This window comes from Natator depressus, chromosome 13 (assembly GCF_965152275.1).
Source record: "Natator depressus isolate rNatDep1 chromosome 13, rNatDep2.hap1, whole genome shotgun sequence".
Classification (NCBI taxonomy): Eukaryota; Metazoa; Chordata; order Testudines; family Cheloniidae; genus Natator; species Natator depressus.
Genome location: NC_134246.1, coordinates 12,473,036 through 12,496,007, shown reverse-complemented (window position 1 = coordinate 12,496,007; position 22,972 = coordinate 12,473,036). Strand labels below are relative to the sequence as shown.

The 22,972-nt window shown below is 44.7% G+C and overlaps 1 protein-coding gene across 2 annotated transcripts; it reads left to right on the top strand.

The window, feature by feature from the left end:
• Positions 1-1,132: 1,132 nt before the first annotated feature.
• On the top strand, positions 1,133-21,299 carry RBM38 (RNA binding motif protein 38). 2 transcript variants are annotated; one of them, XR_012641728.1, is made up of 5 exons: positions 1,133-1,651; positions 2,962-3,085; positions 3,617-3,671; positions 19,210-19,693; positions 20,618-21,299. XR_012641728.1 is itself a non-coding variant. In XM_074969798.1 (4 exons), the coding sequence occupies exons 1-4, from the start codon at positions 1,484-1,486 to the stop codon at positions 19,508-19,510; spliced, it is 648 nt and encodes a 215-aa protein (XP_074825899.1). In that variant the 5' UTR covers positions 1,133-1,483; the 3' UTR covers positions 19,511-21,299. The 2 variants fall into 2 exon arrangements, 1 of the variants encoding a protein (XP_074825899.1); XM_074969798.1 differs by having other exon boundaries at positions 19,210-21,299.
• Positions 21,300-22,972: the final 1,673 nt, after the last annotated feature.

Genomic DNA, 22,972 nt, shown 5'->3' with positions numbered 1-22,972 from the left:
TATTCAGCTTGCCTCTGTCCTCCTGCTGCTGATTTGCATGTAGCTTTCACCAGGCAGCAGGCTCCCGCTGAGGCTGCTGGGACTTGTAGTCTACATCAAAACTACGCAGGCGTTTGGGAGATTTTCGTGGGAATTTTGAAGACTCTTCCAGGAGGCGCCTCCAGACTCAAGTACTGAGGTACATACAAAGAGTACTAGACCCCTAACCATGTGTGCATTAGATTCCCGGGGAAATCTCAATCTAGAAGTAGATTAGAAAAATTAAGAGATGCAGAGAACTGCCCGGTTATTTGGCTTTTTCAGTGCATGAAAATATAGCCTTTGCATTTACATAAGCAGTTCTAGCTATGAAAGTGGAGGAATGGAGACATCCCAGCTACAGAGATATTGCGAGATATAGAGCCGCAGCATCGCATTAACCAGGAAAGAAGCTAGATTTAGCAATTGGAAAGCCAGAAAGGGTTTATTTGCTTTTATGTTGTATCTCACCCCTTATCCCTTGTCTGGTTAGACTGTAAACCCTTCAAAGCAGGGATTGTTTCCTTTCTGTATTTGTATAACACCCAGCACAGTGGGGCCTCAAACCCAAATGGGGATTTGGGTACCACCATAATATAAATATTTAACAATAATAATGACAGGGTTACCCTTTTTTATTTGCCTTTTTCGGATGTGTCACACCTAAACAAGCAAATTTAGCTATAATCCGAAGACGTGGGGGAAAAAATCGGCATTTCCCAGTGTCTCCACATCTCTCTCGCTCCAGTCCCAGCGATAGACGATCAATTATGAGCAAAGCTTTCGCAAAGCACGTGGAGACCAAACGACGCATCATCCGATGCGCGTCTCAGATGGAGAAGAGGGAGACCGATGTGTCCCTCCCTCTCCATCTATGTTTGGTGGCCTTTGTGAATTTCAGTCGCAGCGCGGTTTGCAGCCCTCTCCGCCGCCTTTGGCGAACGAGCGCCCGCCTCGCCTTGTTATTTCAGCGGCGGCTGCTTCATGGCAGCCGCTGCGCCCCGCCCCGCCGCGGGTGGGAACTACAAGCCCCGTGGACCTTTGCGCCCCCGGGGCTTGTCTCCCGTGGGGAGGCGGGGCCGGAGCCCGGCTGGGGGGCGGAGGGAGAGGATGGTACAAAGCTCGGCGCGGCGGCTGGCAGGCAGCGGCCGCCTCTGTTCCCCGGCGTCCTGCGGGAGGTCATTGCACAAGAGGGGCTGGAGCCAGGGCTCTTCGCAGGCAGCGGTTCCCGGTGCATGGGGGACAAAGCGACAGCTGCCGCCGCCGCCTGCTGCCGCCGCGTGGGGGCGGCCCCGCCTACCTCTGCCCCCAGCTGCCTGTGGTGAGGAGGAGGAGGATGACTCTGGCCGAGGGTGTCTCACGCCTCTTCTGAGCCCCTGAGACGTTTGCTCCCGGCCACCCGTGACCTTTGGATGCTCTTTGCAGCGGCCGCCGCCCCCTGGCCGCGCCCCGCGCCCGCAGCGCCATGCACACCGTGCAGAAGGACACTACCTTCACCAAGATCTTCGTCGGGGGGCTGCCCTACCACACCACCGACTCCTCCCTGAGGAAGTACTTCGAGGTGTTCGGGGACATCGAGGAAGCGGTGGTGATCACCGACCGGCAGACGGGCAAATCCCGGGGATATGGCTTTGTAAGTGCGGCGTGCGCCCCTCCCCCAGCCCAGGCAGGTGCCGCGGTGATGGGCGCGGAGAGGAAGGCGGGCGTCAGCCGGGGCTGGTGCCCAGTTCGCTTCCTCGTGTTGGCCCTGGTAGCCCGGCTCAGGCATGTCCCAGAGGAGCCCGGTCCCTGAAGCAGGGGTAGTTGTGATGGTAACTTGCTTTGTGTCCGTTAAAGAGCCTGTGAGCCTGGGATCCCCCCCGCTCCCAGGGAAGAAAGCCCTTACCCCAGTGAAACACTGTCCTCCCCTCCCCCCTGTATCCCATTAGCCGCCTCTAGTTGTCAGGGGTGGCTCCTTACAGCCCTTTCTTCCCCTGGCTTCTCTCTAACGCAGGGGAGAATCCCTCTGTATGCCCCCCACGCTCTCCCTTGGGCAAGACCTGCCCTGCTCTTGCACCAGCTAGCTAGCTAGCTTGGGGATTACACAGGGCTGGGTGGTTTGGAGGTCTCTTCTGTACAGATTTCACAGTAACAGCCGTGTTAGTCTGTATTCGCAAAAAGAAAAGGAGTACTTGTGGCACCTTAGAGACTAACCAATTTATTTGATGCATCCGATGAAGCGAGCTGTAGCTCACGAAAGCTCATGCTCAAATAAATTGGTTAGTCTCTAAGGTGCCACAAGTACTCCTTTTCTTCTGTACAGAGCCATGCTCTGCTAGAAAGTTGTTTCCCACTTCTTCAGCATCGCTCAGATCTGTTTTCCTTCCTGGAGGACAGACTGCTGGACGCAGGAGAGCTTGGGCCGAGGGCGTGAGGCAGAGAGTAATTCCCCCCCCCCCCCCCCCCAGGACAAAGGCCCTTGATTGAGAGCATTGGGATGAGAACCTCCAGTGCTGGCTGCTCTGTAGTTCATTTCAACACCCCTTCCCCCACGCGTTGCTGGCTTGTTTCTTTAGAGCGCTTCAGTGAAGCACATTCTGTGCAGCCCTCAATTTCTGCATCTTCTGTATGATTCATGAGAGTGTCCTTTGCTTCAAGTTTCCCTGAGCAGCCTCTGCTTTAGGGAGTGTGGGGGCAGGGGTTAAGTTACTCTAACAACTTGTGTGTGCTAGAGTGGAGAAAAAAATTGCTGTCCAGTCCCCAGGAGAGAAACTTGTTGGTGCTTTCTGTTTTCAACCCAGTGCACAGGACCCATTCTTGTCCCTCTTCCCCCTCCCCCATGAACTGAGATTTCAAGAAAGCAAATTTAAGTCCTCACCCAAAATAAGCAAACTTCATCAAGCCCCAATCAGTGCAGGTTTTGTGGAGCACCACTGCTACAAAACAGGTTGTGTTTAACTCCAGGTGACCATGGCAGACAGAGCTGCAGCTGAGAGAGCATGCAAAGATCCCAACCCCATCATTGATGGCAGAAAAGCAAATGTGAACCTGGCATATCTGGGAGCAAAACCAAGGAGTATTCAAACTGGTGAGTTCTCTGCTCTCTCTGTTCGAATAAGCTTTAGTTGTAAAATGGGAAATGTGTCGGTAATTGATCTTAAGAGCTGCACTGGCCCCTCAGTTTTCCCTGTCTATTTAGTGCATTATGTAATTCAGCTTTCTCTGCTCCCTGTTTCCTTACTTGAACCTTCTATGCCAAAATTACACATAGTTGGGGTAAAGACATTGTTCCCAGAAGCTAATGCATTTATATTCTTCTTACAACTGCTGTAATGTATTGTTTCTACCACTCCACCTTCTTGATTCTATGGGTTTATTGCACGTTGTAGAAAATGAGTGCTCATCTCTTTGTATGACTGAGTTTTCTGTGTTCCTAATTCAGAATTCCTGTCTGATCTGCATGCATGTTACATGAGTATATTAAAACGATTGTATCTCTAAAAAATATTGTTAGGAAGTTTAAAATGTTTTCTCTCACTCACTTGAAGTTGTGCATGTTTGCATTGTAATACCTACACGCTACAGTAAATGCTTTTGTTTAATACTAATGCTTTTTCAGGTTTCACCATAGGTGTGCAGCAGCTACATCCAGCCTTTATTCAGCGACCATATGGGTAAGTGGAAGTATTTTTTACGTAGTTAACTTCAGTCAGTTTGAAGTCAAACGCTTGAATCAACTTCCTCATTTTTAAAATGTGTGAGAAAACTCTAAGTCATAAAGAGGAGTACAGCTTCAGCAGCAGTAATTCAGCTTCATAGTACTTTTTGTTTAGGTGAGTCTTTGAAAAGTTGTCGCATGGTTTTTTTTGTTTGTTTTTTGTCTGTTTTTTTTTTTTTTTTTTTTTTTTTTTTAATATTTCAGTTTTCATATGACTCCGAAAGATCCTCTTTTCAGCATCAGCAAATCAGTCTTCATAAATCACGAGAGACTTGTTTTGTAATACATTGCTTGCTGCTTTAGCAATTCAAAGAATGCAGAAGAATCCAAATAAATGGCATGTATTTTTCTTGTCATAATATTTAAGGTGTCAACAGTCAAGGAAATAACATGTTCCATAGCATGTTTTTCACATAAAATCTGCTCTCTCCATCTTATTTCCCATGGAATCACACTTTTAGTCAGGGAAACCAACTGAATTGGAAACAAAGTCTAATACTTAATGAAAGTAGCATTAGGTCAAAAACTGATTCTGGACAGATGTTATACAGGGCTTGAATAGTCTGCAAAAGTGGGCTTTTGTCTGCTGTTTTCAATAGCTTATACCATCCTGACTCAGTCCGAGAAGTCCTCTTTTTATACATCTAATAGGATCTGGCAGCTGCTCTGGAAAATACAAGTGTGCTTCAAGAGAACAATAGCTACTGTCATACTGCCTTCATTTAACTGTTTAATGATTGATGCCATTCTTTTTCACATCGTTTCAAAAAGTGAATATTGATAGTGGGTTTTTTGTTTAGAGCATCAAAAAAGTGCACCCATTTTCTTAAAGTTCTTGAGCACTGCCACTTTGTAACTTTATATGACAATTTTTTTTTTCTTTTTTGGTTTAACTAAACAATATTTCATTCCTTCCCTGTTCTTAATTCATAGTCTCCTTCTTTCATTCCTGTTCCCTCACACCTATAGGCCCACAACTGTCTTGGTATTATCATTCCAGCCAATGTGTGGATGTAAGAGGCAGTGTTGCCATAATAGTGCTCACACCATATGCTGGATGTGTATTGTTGAAACATGCTAGGTTTCATAAATAGTTAAGTCTGTGCTCGCAGGACTGGAGTAACGTCTGTTGTGAAAAGAAGTCTTTCCTCTGAGGTGCGAAGAGCAGAAGTGTTTCAGGTAGACAGTATTTTTTGGTCTTGTCTTTTTAAAGCTTTGTTTGCATGTGAAATACAACAGCTTTCTCAGCTGATGAGCCAACCAGTAACCTTGGTATTTCTGGCACATGAACACTAGAGGCTTTTCTAAAGGGTGCACAAGCACATAATTAATGTAGATCTTAAAAACTGCCCTCAACAAGACTCTCCCCATGTGAAGTGTAAAAAGAAGAATAATACAGTGAAACAAACTAAGCTTCCACTGTCTCCAGTCGGCTTTGGATCAAGCCCTCACTCATGCAAACATACTCTTGTCATTCCTGTCTCTGACTCTCTGCATAGCCATTTCAGCCATATAGGCAGGGCAAACAAATAGGTTCTCTTTTGCAGAGGTTTTTATAACTTCCTTTTAGCTTCACATATTGAGAAGTGTGAGTCTGAATAAGTGTTCATTTTGATCTACAGTTAGTGTTCCATTTGTTAGGCCTCAGTTTCATCATTAAAACCAACGGTGGAGTACATTTAGTACACATGACAATGAGCACTACAAATTTATTTATCAGTTGCCAAGAGACCGGGAGGAAGAGGGAGGGGATTATAGATCTCATTTGCAAGCGTCGGGAAACAAGAATTTCATGGCATTCTTCTCTGGCAATGATTTAATCACAGGAAACGTGCGTTGGCAAAAAAGTCATACAGTTTACCTTGGTGCCATGAATTGTACTGTTTCCAAAGCAGAGCGTCAGGTGTTCATTTGAGCAACAAAGTCTGACTGTTGGTTTTTTGTCTTTTCAAAGCAATCAGCAAAGTAAAAGCCAGTGTAGGGTCTAATCCTGCATTCCTTGATCATCTAAAACTTCACCGGACACCAGTGGGATTTGTGGATCTATTACGCTTGTACAATCAGGCCCCCGTTTTTCACTTTAAGTTTAATTTAGTCATCTCCCACCCTCTTTGGTAGTGACTTGTCTACTGTTCAGTGACTTACAAACATTACCTAAATAAGCAACCTGCTTTTAAGCTACCTTCATACTTGATACAGGGGGCAAAACACTTCCAATGCTGTGCCACCCATGAACATCCCTATTAAAGTGCGAATGTTCCAGTAATGGAATGCTGGCATTTAGAGACAGTTGCCATGGTCCTCTGCATCTCAGACGCTGCTGCAGAACACAGCAATGAAGTGGTTAATAAATAATTTATTAAATCTACACAATGAACTTTTTTATTAAAAAAAAAAAAAACCAAAACCCTCAATCATGCTGAAGAGAATGCTGAGTAGCGAAGGCCCAAAATGCAGACTGATGGGGACAGGAGCTTATTGAACCTAAAATGAATAGGAATGTTTTCATGCTGGTTTAAAACCCCAAATGCCTGTAAAAGGTACACTTTTTTTTTGGTAGCTTTAAATTTAAACCTTTCCCGGCACTGCTGGGGACCAAATGCAGCTGCAGCATTGGGCTAGGGCATAAAGAACAGAAAGTGAAACTAAATCAGCTTCTCTGCTCTTAACTCTGTTGAAGAAGCAAAGCTAATCAATAAATAAACAGCACAAAGGAGAAAAGCAAACTTTTAGACTTTTTGAATCTTCAGATTCTAATCTAAGATTTTAATAACACAAGCACAGTAGTTTTTTCCTAATTTTTGAGAAAGACGCTCTAAATTTTATGGGCACAATTTTGCACCCACCAATTGTTCCTGCAACTACAGGCTTGGTTTGTAGAATTGACACCATTAGCTACCTTGTTTGTGGAAAGTCGGGAAGCTAGATGTCTGAGCACCATGAATTGTGTCTGCAGTTATCTGTGGGCATGATTACTTGAAGACATAAAATTGCACCCATATGATCAGAACATGTGGCGAGGCAACAATCGGAGCTTTTTTTGTTGCTATAGTGTCCCTTTAAAACGTTTCCCAAGAACATCTGAGACTTTATAAAAAGCAATGAGGGGCAACTGTGTAGATTGTTTGACAAGGAACATTTTGGTGCAGCTGCAGTGTGGTGTGCACAAAGCAACTTTAAGTCCTCTTTCGTGTTCCTCTGATCTAGGGACTGCTGTGCATCAGCCTGTCATTTGGCATACCCTGGAATGGTATAGGGAATCCCTGGCTACATCCTCTATCCCCAGCCATGCCTCATGCTCTGGTCATCAGTAGTGTGTGGCATAGGCACTGCTACAGATGCTCTACCGCCACCTATGAAGCCCTCTATTAGGGGGAATCTTCCTTTGGCTGAGTAAGCTGGTTTTAGGGCTGCTTTCTGCACTGCTGGAATAGTACAAAGGTGGCTTAATGCAGCAGGATGTGGCCCACTGAGTAAAATACCTGTCATAAGTGGGTCTGGTGCCAGCTATTGAGCCTGGATCTCCATTGCCCTGCACCTTGTGTAGTCACTTATATCAGTGCAAAGTGGATGTAAAATGCTACCACACCAGATTGGCTTGCACTCCTGTAAGTGACTACACAAGTTAGAGGCTAATGGAAAATGAGGCACACAGAGTCCAGTTGTGTTGGGCCTGCTTGCCCCAGGTCAGTGTGTGGCCCAGTTGTTACTTATGACTTGAAATGGTTAAATCTTTTTCTGGGTTTCTTTCACAATCTGCTGCTACAACCAGAAAGTGAAGAAAGTCCTTTGGTAGCTGTTATCCTTAATGTCGTTCAATTGGGGTGCAAATAAAAGGAAACTTCTTCTCTTCTTCGTGGCTTTGCTGTTTACAAAGTCACATGTATTCCTTATTGTGGTGTCTCCCCACACTCTGGCTTCCTGTTGTACCACTTATCAAAAAAACACCCTGTTGCAAGACCCCAGGCTGCTCTGTCAGTCAACAAGCGGCTCCTCTGAGCTGGCTCTCACAGCACCTGTTGTCTGTCTGTGCCAATAACATGAAAGCTTTTTTTGGGATTTCCAAAGAAATAGTCAAATCCAAGTGGCTTCAGCTGTTAATTCCCAAGCATGGCTGTTGACACAGGCCAAACTACTGCCAGTCAGAAAGGTTCCTTTTGAACTGAATGCCTGTAAATACACACCTAGGCTGTACTGCTTTACCACTTTGTCTGAGACTTGTGTATGAAAGGAGCAAAGATTCAGAGTGCACTCAAGAGCACCATTCTGTTCTGTTTGGGCCCAATTCATCATTGCCCTGCATCTTGTGTGGTCACTTTCACTAGTGCAAAGTGAATGCATAAACACTGCCCTTCTGATCTGATAGCATCTTGTGCTTATTTTGCACAGGGGTAAATGACTGCTCAAAGCACAAGGCCCTGTCTGGCCTGTTTCATGAGCCAAATACTTTATTCCACTACACTCTGAGCTACTCTACTAAGTCACTGGAAGAGTCTTTCTAATCTAGAATATAAATTCTGCCCCCACTCTTAAAAATGTGAGAGTAGGGGCTGGTCTCCTCTCTCATACTGACATAATGGCTTTAGTGGAATTAGTCTTGATTCTCACCAGTGTGAGTGAGAGCAGTCTCTTTAGCAGTGGAGAACCAAGCCCTCTCACCTTATGTAGACACTTACACCTGGGCTAAGTGGGTACAAGATGCAACCATTCTGATCTGGTGTCTAATACTTGGTGCAAGGCACACAGGTGTCTTCAGTATTGTGCCCTGAAAACTTTCTCAGAGCAGGTACTGAAAGTGTGATGAATGGAGCCCTAATAAATTCACGCTGAGGATACCAATAAGGGTATCTAATTAGCAGCCCTGGTAGTGATTTTTTGCAGCAAGGACAGCTTTTCACTCCTGAATTGTACTCGGGCCAAGAACTTGTTTTCCAGAGGCCGTCAGACTTGGCAATGACTTTTTTGATCACTACATAGTTGGGCTGGATTTAATCTGTTTAAACTAGAGATGAAAGGCTCAGAACTGCAAGGTTAACCCTTGAGCCCCATCCATTCTGCACCCCTCAAATCTGACAGCTGGATCCTGGCTGACGCTAGTGAGCCCTCTGGAGCTGCCTTCACATGTTCCAGCTCTCCTGAAACAGAAATGTATTGAACCTCCACCTGTTCTATGTCTTGCACAGTGTTTGCATGGAAGCTGTTTGTGCCAGACTCACTCCACGCATAAAGCCAGGGGGCTTTGGAATAGGTGAAAACATGGTGCAAAGGGAGGCATTCCACCACCTGGTCCTTAATAGTAGGTTTTGGAAGCAGGAAGAAGGAAATGTCTTGGATACTTGAGGTCAAGGAGGTTTGGAAGTAGAGCTGACAAACCTTTTGAATGTAAATTTTTTTTCTCTAAAAAGTTACATTTTGACAGAAAGGGTAACTTTTTTTTTTTTTTTTTTTTGTCCCAACAAAACTTTTATTCCCCCCCCTCCCCCCCCAAAATCTAAAACACTGTTTCAGTGGTTACTATCTTTAATTTACCAAAAATGTTTTTGGTAAACAAAATGTTAATGAAAGGTGGAAAAATGCAAAATTTAAGTCTACTTTGATCCCTTCCAAAACAATACTTCTAAATAGTTTGCAACGTTTTCCCCCGACCAGTGCTACCTGGAGGTCTTAGGAGGATTTAAAGAGACTTCTTCAGTCTCTGTCCTTCTTTCAGTTGCAGTGAAGGGTTGGAAGTGTTCCACAAAAGGCAGCATTCCTGTGAACTTCTTTATGCTTCTGTTTTTCCTGTCTGTAATTTGAAAATATTTACCTCACAGGGGTGTTCTAAGACTTAATTAGTGTTTCTAGCACTACAAGCTCCTCTGGTGTATATAGGTATCCAAAGTAGTACACTACTTCTTTACCATCAGTATATTTCTGTTGTATCTGTGTTTATGTTGGAGAGATTGCTGTATAGCTGAGCTCTGAAGAGACTTCCAAGTTTGAGAGGGTTTTTTTTTTTCTTTGTCTTCACTGCGATGTGATTCTTGTTTTGCCCAGATCTTCCCTTCAGCTCTGTTGCCTGAGTATTTTTCAGTCTGCTTGTCCAGAACTATTTCTGGTCCCGATAGAGCGTCTCTTTGGGGGAGCTTCTTGTGTGTGGAGGAAGCAAGATTTAGAGGATAAAGCTGTGGCCATGTTCAGCGTGGCACAACAGGGCATGTGTTCTCACATCGTGGGTCGAGCTGAGAGAGGAGGATGAGATCCTTGTTAGGGGATGTGCTCTGTTCTCCATCCCCACGTTTGGTTGTGGTTGGTCCCCTCTTTCATACCTCTGCACTAGCTGTACATCCTGGGAGCACGTGTGGGTGGTGTCTTCTGTCTCTTTTTTCCACCTGTTGCATTCTGTGGGATCTGTTTTCCTGGACCTTACTGAGTTTTCTCCTCTACTAACCATTTTCTAGAGGGTGTGGTTTTGTTTTTTGGCATCATAACATCAAGATGCAACAGCTTCATTATCTTGTCAGTATAATAAAGTAATGATGTATTGCTGAGCCATAATGGGTTTAATGTTCCCCCCACCCCTAAATTGCCTAGCCTTCCAAACTTGGATTGAGTGGGAAATCCTTGACCTCTTTGATTTAACCCAGCTCTGACACTTCTCATTCTCTCTCTCTCTCTCCAGTGGGTTTGGTAGCCTTTGTGCCAATTCTGTGGCCAATAGTAATAGCCTCAGGTCCTACTGTGTGCATGTTTTCCACTCCTCCCAATCCCAATCAGTGACACTGGCATATAGCCCTTTCCTAGTTTTCTCCCAGAGTGACGGCATAATCCCAACAAGGAAGCAGTAAACACAATTACTGAAATTCTGAGCGTGCTCAGACTGCTGTGTAAATCTTCTTGCTGAACTGGAGGAGTAAGAGCGTAAGACAGAGGAGGAGGCCAGAGTTTTCCTAAGATGCTCCTTTTTTTTTTTTTTTTTTTTTTAAAGGCAAATGAGTTACAATAAAATACCTGCTAATTTAAGGTCACCTAGAGGGCACATAAGGCAAATCATATACATGTAAGGAGAGAATTATTGTTGAAGCATTTGTAGCATATCTGTTTGGATTTCACTTGGAAAGGGCAAAAATAACCAGTTAGTGGCATAGAAGACATTGAAGTAAGAGAGCAGTCCTAGACTTCCTTTCTCAGTGCTAACTTTAACAAGCTTTGAGGAGACTGGAGGGTTCAGAAGTTTGGTGTCCGGTCACTGATTCCAATCCAACCCACAACAATAGAGAGTAATTGTTGTTACCATCTGATTGTTCTGGCAGCCTATGTGGAATGAGGTTGCTGGTCACAGTCGAATTCCTGGTGGACAGATGCCGATAAAATCTCCACCAAAGTTGGGAATCCTTCTTGGCAGTTGCAGCAGAGAAACCAGAGTCTAAAGTATGATGTCTGAACTGTGCTTCAGCCCGAAGATTGTTTTATCCCAGCTCAGCATCAGAGAGGAGGGACTATTTTGTCCAACTGAACTGGGACTCCTGATATGCGAGTTCAATTCCTAACTCCAGCACAGTCTTCCTGTGTGGCCTTGAGTGAGGTACATAGGCCCCTATCCTGCAAATGCTTGCTGCATGCTTTGCTTTAACCCTGGGAGTAGTTCCATTTACCTGAGTGCTTGATGGTCCAGGGCCTATATGTCAGTCTTCCATTTCTCATTTGTACAATAGGAATTATACGTTCTTTAAAAGCTGTAAACGTTTAAAGCACGGACTGTCCCTTGCTAGGTATACATACAGCACCTAGTGCAGTGTGCCGATCTCAGTGGAGGTGTCTTAGTAGCAATTGTATTACAGCAGCACCTAAAGTAGGAGGCCTGTTGGCATCCCAGAGCCAGGGGATGGCACCAGGGGTATGGGATGGTAGGGAGGCCTTCAGTACTGTTTAGAACAATGACTTCCGTCTGCAGGGTGCTCAGACTAGCCACCTTTCAGCACACTAAACCAAAGGAATTTATCCTTTAAACATGTCCCTTAGCTGCTGAACAGTCAGCTGGAATGAAAATAGAGAGACCCAGTTCCAGTGGCCAGATGTCTTACGCCTGCACTTGTTGGCAAACACAAAGGGCTCTTTTTTTTTTTTTTCTTCCTTTCTTCAAGAAATAAGGAGGTTGTTTGGCCAATAGCACTCGTGTGCTGATCGTGCAGCTGCCAGGCGCCCTGTACGTTGTGTACTCAAGCAATAGGCAACTTGGCATTTCTGTGCTAACCCTCCAAAGCAGGCTCATGCCTCTGACGTGACCTTAGCACATACTGCTGATTCTTTAAATGCTTCGACAGCGCTTTTGTCTACCCCATAGGATGGGGCTTGTCTTTATTTATAGGGATGTTGTCAAGGTCAAACGGGAGGCCCACTGTATCTCCTACCTTTTTATTTCTGGTCTGTTTGCAAAGGGCTGTATAGCAAGTCTGTTCCTAGAGAAGGGGGAGGATGGTGGGAAGAATAGCAGTCGGGCTACCCTCTCTCTAAAGCAACCAAGCAAAGCCCAACCTCATGGCTGCTTTGGGAGCTAGAGCTGAGCAAGCTGTGGGAGCTAATGAGCCACCCACCTTCCTCGCTGCTTCCCCCTGAGCCTGTCTCCTACTCTTCGATCTGTGCAGCACACCGGCATTACAAATAGCCTTGTAGCAATCCTGCTGCGTGGCTGGTGGCAGCAGGACTGCAAGGGTTTAGAATAGTCCTGCCCACGTGCTATTGTGGAGAGCTGTTGGGAAGGGAGAGAGTCCTGGGCAGTATGCAACGTAGTTGGCACTCTTCCCTCGCAGCATGAGAGGCTAGTCCTCTAGGTGTCTTGCATCCTTCCTGGGTGACCCTCAGAATGCCACTGTCAGCTAGCTGCCTAAAATAAACCCAACCTACAGTATTCTGAACACCACATCCTACAGTAAGGATGCTAACAGGGTGTGTGGGTGTGACTATAAACGCGCTCAGGGAGAATCCAACAACTGGAGTTGTTAAAAGTAAGCCTTGTAAAGGCCAAATTACCCAGTCAGCACATTCTGTGTAGGGTGGTGGTTGGTTTTTAAAGCCTGTTTTGAATGTATTGGAAGCTGCATCTTTACTCTGTTCAATCAAATGTATTTTACATTTAAGCCCTCCCTAAAATGTTCAAATATGTGAAGTGTGTTTCCAGCATGAACTGAATTACAAACAAGCTGTAGTCATCCTATTATTTTTAACTTGCAGAATAAAATCAAAAGCTAAGTCTGTGTCCTCCTCCGATGGCTCTGTAACCATGTCTCTCGTCTTTTAATTTTGGCTGTTGGGGCAGGTGTGGCGTCGTGCCACATAGTTAGGAACATTGGGTTAGTGCCCCGATCCTGATCGCCAGCCATCTCACGCTGCCTTTGGCCAAAGGCACAAAGCAAAGCCCTTGATGAGTCTCTCCAGCAAGCACCCGTGATTCTAATTTTAGGTTTGACCATGTTGTTCATTGTGTTCTCAAAGTGTATGTGGCCTCTACCAGTGATTGATCATAATACCCTGTAGCATCTCGTATTGTTGCTAGTCACAGGATGACTTTGATGTGTGATGACAATTGCTGATCACTTGACATTTTATAATCACACAGTGTATTCTGGATGAAGTTCTTTTCTGGCTTTCAGAACTTTTGGGGAGGCCCTAAAGTCTCATTGACTTTTTTTTTCAAAACTAATTGACATACCCAGATGACAGAATTCCACAGCAGGAGGATGAGAATCGTAAAATATCACTTTAAAATGTAATTAAATTATGCAGAAAGGCTTTTGATGAACTACACAGCTTGTTTCATTTTTACCTTGATCGCAGATGATTGCTACTTATAGAAAAGATGGACGTCAAACACAAATGTTGTGTGAGGCAAAGCTTTAAAAGGCCTATGAACAGCCTTTCTTAATCTGAAAATACAGCTTGAGACCACTTGTGACTAGTAAACCCAGCCAGCAGATAACTTCATCATGCTGCACTTGGTTTTGTTGTGTTTTCTTTGTAGTTGCTAGTAATCAAAGTTGACCTATACCTTGGTTTGTAAGTTGAGTTTTGTTTTTGTTATCAATAAATGAGTTGCTATCTGCTCATCCAACTAAAGTCCAATCAGCATCATACCCTGATTGAAATGTCTAGCTGCAACTAAAAACTGCCAGTGGTCCCTTTAAATAGAAATGGATTCTGGAGTTGCTGTGTGTGATTTTTGAACATAATAAAAGAAGGTGTTTAGCATGCATTAGTACATGTGCTGGGCTGGGGCTTGGCTTTGGACAGGAACTACAGAAGTACATGCTACTCTGGTCTTAATACTGTTTATTATTCAGTCTCCTATTTTGAGAGAAGCAAATACTAAGAGGAAGAAAATAGTCAAAAAGTTAGTGTCCTAGATCTGACCGACCAGTTTATCTTGTCAGCTACAATTTAAAGAAACACGCATTTTTAAAAAAAGTTTGTAGTGTTCTGTAGCTAAGTGATCAGAGAAAATAAAGATGTTTGAGGTTTTTGGGGCAAGTTGAGTCCAGTCCTGCCAGATATTGAACACCTTCAGCTCCCAAAGTTATTGGGAGTTGTAGGCTCAGTGCCTTGCAGGATTGGGTTCTTTTTCTCTTAAAGTGCACATGCATCCAGCCAAATGGCCAGGAAATAGATGTGGAGGTTGTGCGCGCGCACACATGGAGAACATGCAATGCTGCTGCAGTAAGAAAGATTGTTCTCATGCACCTCTGTTGGTTCTGAATGTTTCCTGGCCTGTTTCTGTCCAGGGATACATTCAATGTGCAACGCTGGCATCTACTCTTGTAAATTTGGCCTGAAATGCAGCAAAGAGAATTGATGTCTGCTGACAAATTTTCATGTCACCCATAGACATCATTAGGCATTTCAAAGACTTCTATCCCACTCAGCATCTTTATGCTTTCAGTGTGCTTACATGTTGGAGTGTGGACAGTTAGGTCTGAGTGGGAGCAGCTTGGCCAAGAGTTCTGCATGGGAGTTACTAGGTGCTTGGGACAGCTGTTTTTAACGAGACTATTTAGAGCCAAATGCTCAAAAGGGCCTCAACCCACAGCCTCTAGGTGAGCACTTGTAAATTTGCATGTGTGGGCAAAAATGGTTGTGGACACAATTGTGAGTACAAACACAAGGCATGCAGGGGTTTGGGTTTGGTGTGGGGCTTTTTGTTGAACTTACAGGCATTCACTTTTAAAAATCATACCAAGCCCTTTCCCTAGAGTCACTGGGAATGCATTATTAGAAGGACCAAAACTTGGATGGGTAGGGAAGAGGGTTGGTTACAGGTCACCCTCTCGTCTGGAAGGAGTGCTTCTTCAAAAACAAACTTTTTAAAAGAGGACTCATTGATAGAAGAATGTTAGATTTAGGGAGATGATCTGACCCACTCTTCTCTAACTTTGTCACATAGGCTAGTACAGATGAGAGCAACTGTTTAATCCTTTACGTGGATTGGGGAAGATTAACACTGATGCAGAAATATATTTTAAAAAAATATTTGAAACGAGATGGGCCAGCACCAGAATCCTGCATCTGGATTAGATTCAAATCTTCCAATCTGAACCCACCTTTATGGTTCTAAGTTAGGGTCAGATCTGTAAAGGGCCTGGTTCTGAGCTGGGTACGGCTGAAACCTTGCAAGAGCTTGTGAGATTTTGACACCGTTGGATATGAATTTGCACTTTAGCCCTGATTTAGCCTCAAACTCCATCCTAACCCTAATTCAGATCAGAATTAAAACCAACAAAAAGACACGAATTTCTAGCAGGTTCTTGTTTCATTCTACTCCATTAGATGAGTGCCAATGGATAGAGACATTCATGGACCTAAAGGCCATGAGGTTATTGATTCATGCAGTAGATCTAGGAGTGGGTTGACTGCTGAATTTGTGACTGCTCCTAGCCCTCCAGAGATTTGAGGTAATAGTCTCAAGTCTGCCTCTTCAAGGGGTAGTGCTGTTTCTGAATTGCTTTGCTGATGAGAGCTATAGCTCCTAAGGCAGCTGTTGCTGCAGGGCAACTGCAGTGGCTGTGCGAGCCATTCACATTCTGAGCCAGGGATCTAGCTAGGAAAAAATGAAGTGTTGGCCTGAGAACCCTGCTTAGATGAGCCCTTGCTTAGAGGAGATTCCTGAACTGGGACTCGGATGTGGAAAAGGCTATGCCATGTTCTGATGTCAGAATGACCAACAGGAGCATGCACTGAATAATTAGATAGGAGGAGAGTTTACAGCAACCACAGGTTGTTCTGTAACTCCACTATACTGGAATCTATATAGAACTGTCTAGTAGGTACTGAACAGTGCCCAATACAAGCAAGGTCAGAGGAACTGACACAAACCAATTAATTTTTGTTCACAAATCGTGATAAAACCTCTTCTTGCAGGGGACTGTGTCCTGTCCTCACAGCGGAATAGATTAGATTTGTTTGTTTGTCTGGGTCTTTTCCACCTCTAACTGGTGATCCAGTGATTTATTGGCCGGGGTAACATTTTTGAAAGTTCCATTTTTAAAAGTGGTTTAGGTACTTGGGCTCCTACGTTTAATTGACTCAATGGGAGACTTTGGAAAATAGGACTTGTGCTCCTAAAACATGTAAGCACTTGTGAAAATGTTTACCCCAGATCTGTTTGGCAGGATTTAAACACTGCATTTTTTTGAATTGCTTCTTAGTTTTTTTTATGCTTATTTAAATATGTTGGTGCAACAGAGGAGGGTATTTCTATGTAACAAGTTTAGTGTAATGCCAGCTTTTTGGTGCAACAGAAGCTCATCTTGGTTTTTATTTTTCAAGAATGATCATTTCTGCAGACAGTTTTGGGCGTGCAGAGAAATGCACTGGGCCAACAATTTCACAAGCAGCCTCTGAAACTGCAGCCATCTTGTGCACCGAAGTGCTTTTACATGTAAAATCAGGACTTGTCCAGACTAACAACACTTGTACCTGCAGATTCTTGGACATCCCCTTGCATCCCTTGTGTGGGCCAGTTCAGTTTGTTTGAGCAGATTTCTGTTTTCAGGTTTGCGCGATCTTGCCCACAGTTTGAGGCCCAGAGGTTTTTTGGCTTTTTTGGCTCTTTTTTTGGTTCTTCGTAGTCAGCAGCTTTTAGCTCATTAATAGAAGCTCTTTGTATGAATAATCTCAGATTATTTTCATCCCAAAGGCTCTTACAAGAGCATCACTAAATTCTGCTTAGCAATACAGCCACGTCCAGGATGTGACCTATCAGCTGTTTAACATGTACAGCAACACCACAATTTAGGACAGGAAGTGAAGAATACAGTATCCAGTTTAAAGTGCAGAGTGAATACCTAGGGACTGAGCTGGTCAGTCGGGAGCTAGATGGTGATACAAGGTTCAGTCTGAAGTTTGGATTCCCATTCACAGTAAAAGACCATAGCTCTCATGTAAGTGGGGCCCAGCACTGATAATGAAAATGGTGCCTTAAGTCCAGTCCAGTGAATGGTTTTCACCACAGGCAGGGAGTCTGTTTTTCCAAGAGAGGATAGCACTGTGTAAAGCTAGGCAGCTCCTCTTTATCATCTGTGCTCTTTTTATCTGATGTTCCGGTTAGGTACCCCATGAGCTGAAAGAGAAGTGGCATAAAGGTCACAAATACTGGAAAATAATGCAAGTCACAGCTTGGTTTTTGGGGGGCAGCAGATTGTTGACATGGTAACTGCTGGGAAGCAAAGGAAAGCAAACCAAACTAACGGTTCATGTTTTACAACAATCGCCATGTAGCTGTTTCCTCCAAGCAGCCTGGCATTGGGGAAACACTAGTGTAAATATATTGTAGATGATAAGCTGGCATGATAAGCCCTTTACTCTGATTATATCCTGGAGCTACCAGTCCATACCTAGTAAAAGCATCCTGATAGGGGCTTAGGGGTGAATAGCCTCACATCTGTTTACAGAGGAATTCCCAAGGGAGAGGAGATCATGCCATTTTAATGGTGCCTTGGGAAGTGCAGAGGCCATGGGACTGGCCCACTGAGCTAGAGTCGGGAGGAAACAAGGAGCTGAGCCCTGGGGGGGGAAGGCAGCTGTGGGATGCCAGCCCAAGATGGACACCCCTCCCTTCCCCCTTGCTACTATTTAAGCACCACCATTGTGCCTGGTGCTGTGCAAGACACAGATCAGGAGTCCTTACTCCTTAGAGCTTGCAGCCGGGCCAGAGAAGGCAGTTAGCTTTGTTTTTTACCTCCCTTTGTTAATTTAACGCACTCTTATTTCTATGTCTGGCCCTTGTAGAAGGAGCAAGCCTCTGGGAAGGTTTAACTGATGGAAGGGCAGAGGGTCTGGTGCCCCAGGGGCAGGTGGCCATTCCAGGCACAAAGGACAGTATAGAAGAAGGAAACAAAAGATAGTGAGGCTGGTATTGTTGAAGGAAGCACGATAGACATATGCCAGATCAGGGTTATTTGGGACTGCAAAGGTGCAGAGACATGGTTGGTATGTAAGGTTCAGTGGACCAGTTAGACACACGTGATGCTGGGACTGAGGGTCCTGGAGGTAATTTTGGCTGTGGTGGTATGGAAAGACTGGGAGAGGGACTGGTGGGCATGATGCAGGTAGCTGGGAGGCAGTTGCAGTAGTCAGAGCAGGAGATGAGAGTTCCTAGACAAGTGTTTTAGTGCCTGGGACAAATTGGGCTAGTCAGGTTATTAAAAGGAGGCGAAAGAAGTAACACACAGGAGGGAGTCTAGGGGACACAAGGGAAGTGTGAGGAGGAGGCGGGTGGTGCTGTTAAGCTGCACTGGGGAAAGCACACAGGGATTAGGAAGCCAGCAGGCTGAAGCTGGGCTGTAGCGTGTTTTTGTTTGTTTGTTAACTTGAGTTGGCAACAAGCCAGCATGCTATCTTGGAGTCAGATCTACTCACTGGGTAGAGGAGGAGGCTTGTGAGTCACCAGCATAAAGGGGAGAGTAGAGGCCATGAGAGTAGATGAGATCACCCTGGGAGAGGAGGCGGTGACCAAGAATACAGCTCTGAGGACACCAGCAGGAGGAGCTGCCAAAGGAGACAGCAACACAGTGGAGGGGAAGGTCAGAGAAGCGAGAGAGAGGAAGGTGATGGGGCAGATGGAAGACAGAAGAGAGGCCCCAAGACTTCAGGGAGAAGCCGGTGAGAACCATTTCAGTGGAGCCGGAGGGGTTTTTTCCCTCAAGACATCCCAGCCAGGTTTCTTTCCCCTGTCATTGCAATTCAGTGGAGGGTACTGTAGTGGAAGGGGCATGAGAACCAAGATTAGAGGAGCAGAGATAAGGGAGGATAAGGATCCGCTAAGTACCCACAGTATGAGCTTCTCCTTGTGCTACTTCTAACCTTCAGGATTTTGCCTCTCTTTAATTGTGCCCACCTTTTTAATTAAGCTGGCACCCCTAGCACCTGGATAGTGTTGGCAGGCCTCACTGTCTCTGTTTTCAGTGCATTTAAGGGTTTTTTTGGGGTGGAAACCTGACTGACTTTCTGTCTGTTTGACTCCACAGGCTCACCCCTCACTATATTTACCCTCAAGCTATTGTTCAGCCTAGCGTGGTCATCCCAACCCCTGTGCAGTCTATCACATCTCCCTACATAGACTACACCTCTGCGAGCCAAGCCTACACCCAGTACACCACAGCTGCCTACGACCAGTATCCCTACGCCGCCTCTCCTGCTGCTGGGTTTGTGGGATATGGCTACACGAGCGCAGTTCAGCAGCCCATCACTGCTAGCAATCCGGCAGCGCACACCACGGCTTTTGTTCAGTATCAGCCCCAGCAGCTGCAGCCTGACCGTATGCAGTAAGGGCCCTGCCCATGCAGTCACCATGTAGGACAATCTCTTTTACAGTGGAAGGATACAAACAAAAAAGCAGAAAACAAAACCACCCAACCTTACTAGGTGCATACGAATACCTAAGCTATTTATAGTGTTAAGGACAAGTCTAAACCCTTGCTGTCTGACTATGCTCATGGAAAAGGACTTCCGGTAAGTTTCTTTCAATCAGGGCAAATATTGTCTTGAAGATGGACTTAAATTGACTGAAATGTTAAAAGGAAAACTACAGTTTCTTGCACACTTAGTGATCTGCTTCCATTGCCTGTCATCTTCTCACTCCCCCTCCTTCCCCCATCCATCAGTTGTTTCCTACTCCCCTCCCCTTCCCCAAATCAAATCTGCAATCCTCTCATTTACTGTCGAGGTACACAAGGTACTTGGAGAACATGGATAAAAAGCAATCGTATTTTTTGGTTGTACAAAAACTTTGTAATACTCAGAGATGCCTTACAGAAAAAAGAAAAAGAAACTATTTTTTAATATTTATTGCGATTTTATTCGCATGAGCTGTGAATTGCAGACAGAAGAATAGTAGTAAGTATCTGCCTTGTTTAATTCTCATTTTACTAAATTATTGTATGTAGGTAAAAGTTCCTAAGTAATTGCTGAATCACTTCAACATGCAAAAGGGAATATTGGCTTTAAGGAAAGCAGAATATTCCTTTAGTCAACGCACTGTAATATTTTTCTTGTAATTGTTACTCTTAAGATTATCTCAGACTTAGGTATATTTTTAAAATGCAAAAAAATAAACAAAACCCCCCCCACCTGGAATAATGAACATATTGTCTACTTTGATGGATCTTTTGTTATGCTGCAACTAATGGAGAAATTGACAGTATTTATGTAAAAGTTAGACAGTTTTTTCAGGCTGTTGGCTGGCAAAGTTTAGGAGAATGTCAGGAATGGATTAAAACTTTTTTACATATTTGAACAAATGGGTAAATGTAACATTTTTATGCCTATGGTACAACAGCCAAATAAAGAGACAACAGACCACCGAGGGTAAGTGCATTTTTTTTACAAGGAGCAGCAATCAGCTTATTTTTTTAACCACTCAATACTATTTTGTAGGCTCCAGCCAAATAAATATGGTATTAAAGAGACAAATGAAATTGACTTGAATTGGATACACCAGGCCTTACTCTGCAGCTGTTGTGGACTTGATCCTGAGAGGTTCTGAGCCACCTTCAAGTCTCCTGGACCCCTCTCTGCATTCAGACTACAGTTTCCAGCATCTCCCATTGGAGTCACATGCCTTTTAAGGCACCTGGCCCTTAGTTGACCCGTACATTGTGTTGTCATTGAGTCCAGTGTCAAGTGGGTCTTCAGTGCTCGCTTTCGAAGCTGGTAGCGTTTTGCAGCCACCGTTTGGTGATGATGTAAATGATCACCCAAGGTGCTGGGCAATGGAGACTGGCAAGGAGTGCAGTATCAGTATTGTCCTGAGGGGGTTGTCATGGTATCGCAAGGAAACCACATGCTTCTTCTAATGGAAGTTGTTTAAAGGGAACCGTTTGCGCGACTGATTCCATCCAAAAGTCTGATCCGCCAAAATTCTGTCTCGTGTAAGGGCTGGGTTTCTGAGGGCCTCTTCAATAAGACAGGCCAGAGACATGCTAGGATTGGCACTTGCCCTCAGGCAAGGTGGCTCTAGGGCCCTGAGCCTTCCTTGAGTTGGCCACATGGTTCCATTTTATTTTCCACTTGAATTTCCTTTTAGTAATTTGGTTTTCAACTTTTGACACTCAAAAACAGCTGTTTTTAAAGTAAATAAAATGAATCTATTTAAACATGTTTAATTTTCCTTTTTATTTCATTCTCCTCTTTCCCCCCCCCACCCACCCCCGTGCTGGTCACTGAAAAAGTGAGACTAAGCCAGCCCTATGTTTTTTAGCACCACCCTATGCTGCTGCTAATAAGATTCTGACTCACAGAATCATTGGGGGGGGGGGGTCAGGTTAGGGGCAAAAGTGGTGAGACTCTACCCACAATCCCAGCTCCCACCCATTATCCTAGACTAGCCGGATGGTTTTGCTACATCTCAGCAGTTAAATAGGTAACCAATATTGACCTCTACAGTGTCATCGTTATGTTTCAGCCTGAGCACCCCATTTAGACTAGTGGACATTGTTTAGTCCTGTCACTGCTGCTGTTTCAGGCTGCAGATACATTTCATACACTGTTGATCCAGGTCACGGTGGGGTGGGGCGGGGCAGGAGGAGAGGAGTATAAGCCTAGAACTTTTTTGTGGGTGTAGGTAATTAGGTTCTTTAGCTGCCGCAGGACTTTTAAGTGGTAGTGGCAGCCCACCATTGAATGCTGTCTCAATAGGATTCTACAATTAGGAGGAGGTTCCTGGTCTGAAGTCACTAGCTTGGGCCGGGGGGGGGGGGGGGGGTGTTCGAACTAAGATATGCAACTTCCGCTATGCTATTCGTGTAGCTGAAGTTGAAGTATCTTAGTTCGAGTTACCTAGCCGTCCTCATGGCGGCGAATCGACTGCGGCGGCTCCCCCCTCAACTCTACTTCCTCCTCCTGCTGAGGTGGAGTACAGGCATCGATTTGGGGATTGATTTATAGTGTCTAGATGAGATGCGATGATTGATTCCCCACCTGCTGAGCTGGTGGGTAGTGAAGACGTACCCTTAGAAATACTATAAGGGCAGCAGATTATTTGGCATATATATATATAATATAATTTTTTTTTTCCCTCAAGCCTTTTGATCAATGGTTTTGGTGGTCCCAAAACCCAAATCTGTTGATGTGCAAGTGACTTTTTTTTCTCCCTGCACCTTCTGTCAGCATTCCTTGTTCTTCACTCAAGCAAAGCTCCTTTGAATTCAATATTAGGATGGCTAAATGAAGTCTTCCGTCTTCCTCCAGGATCTTCACCTAGCTCCCCCTGCAGCCAATGGAGAGACTGAGGCCCCTAAAGATTAATTTGGGAATGAAAAAGCTGTACGACAGTCTACCTTTTTGATTAATAAGAGGAGATTTTCCTGTTAGAGCTAACTTCCTAACAGGTGCCCAAAACAGGAAGCAATAGTTACAAGGAAAAACTGACCCCGATGTCTCCCTTTCAGTGGATGTTCAGCCTGTTATTATAGAAATAGATTCCTGGCTCCAGATCAGTTTTGCCCCAGGCGTATTTCTAGAAAAAGCCACATCAGAGCAATAGTCTAAGCTGCCAGCTCCCTGTTTGTGAAAACCCAGGGGGGGCTTGGTGGAATAACAATGAACCACCCTGTAGAGCTTTCCAGGTGGAAATGGAGTGGTGACCCACACAATGGAAAGTGAAACGTTTAGCCTTTTGCAAGAGAACAAAACATTTCCCTCACCCCCCCCCCCAATAGGCTAGAACCCCAAAAGCCCCCTTAGATCCCTTTGTTAGAGGGAGGGGCCGGTTCAAAATGCAATCTGCTAATC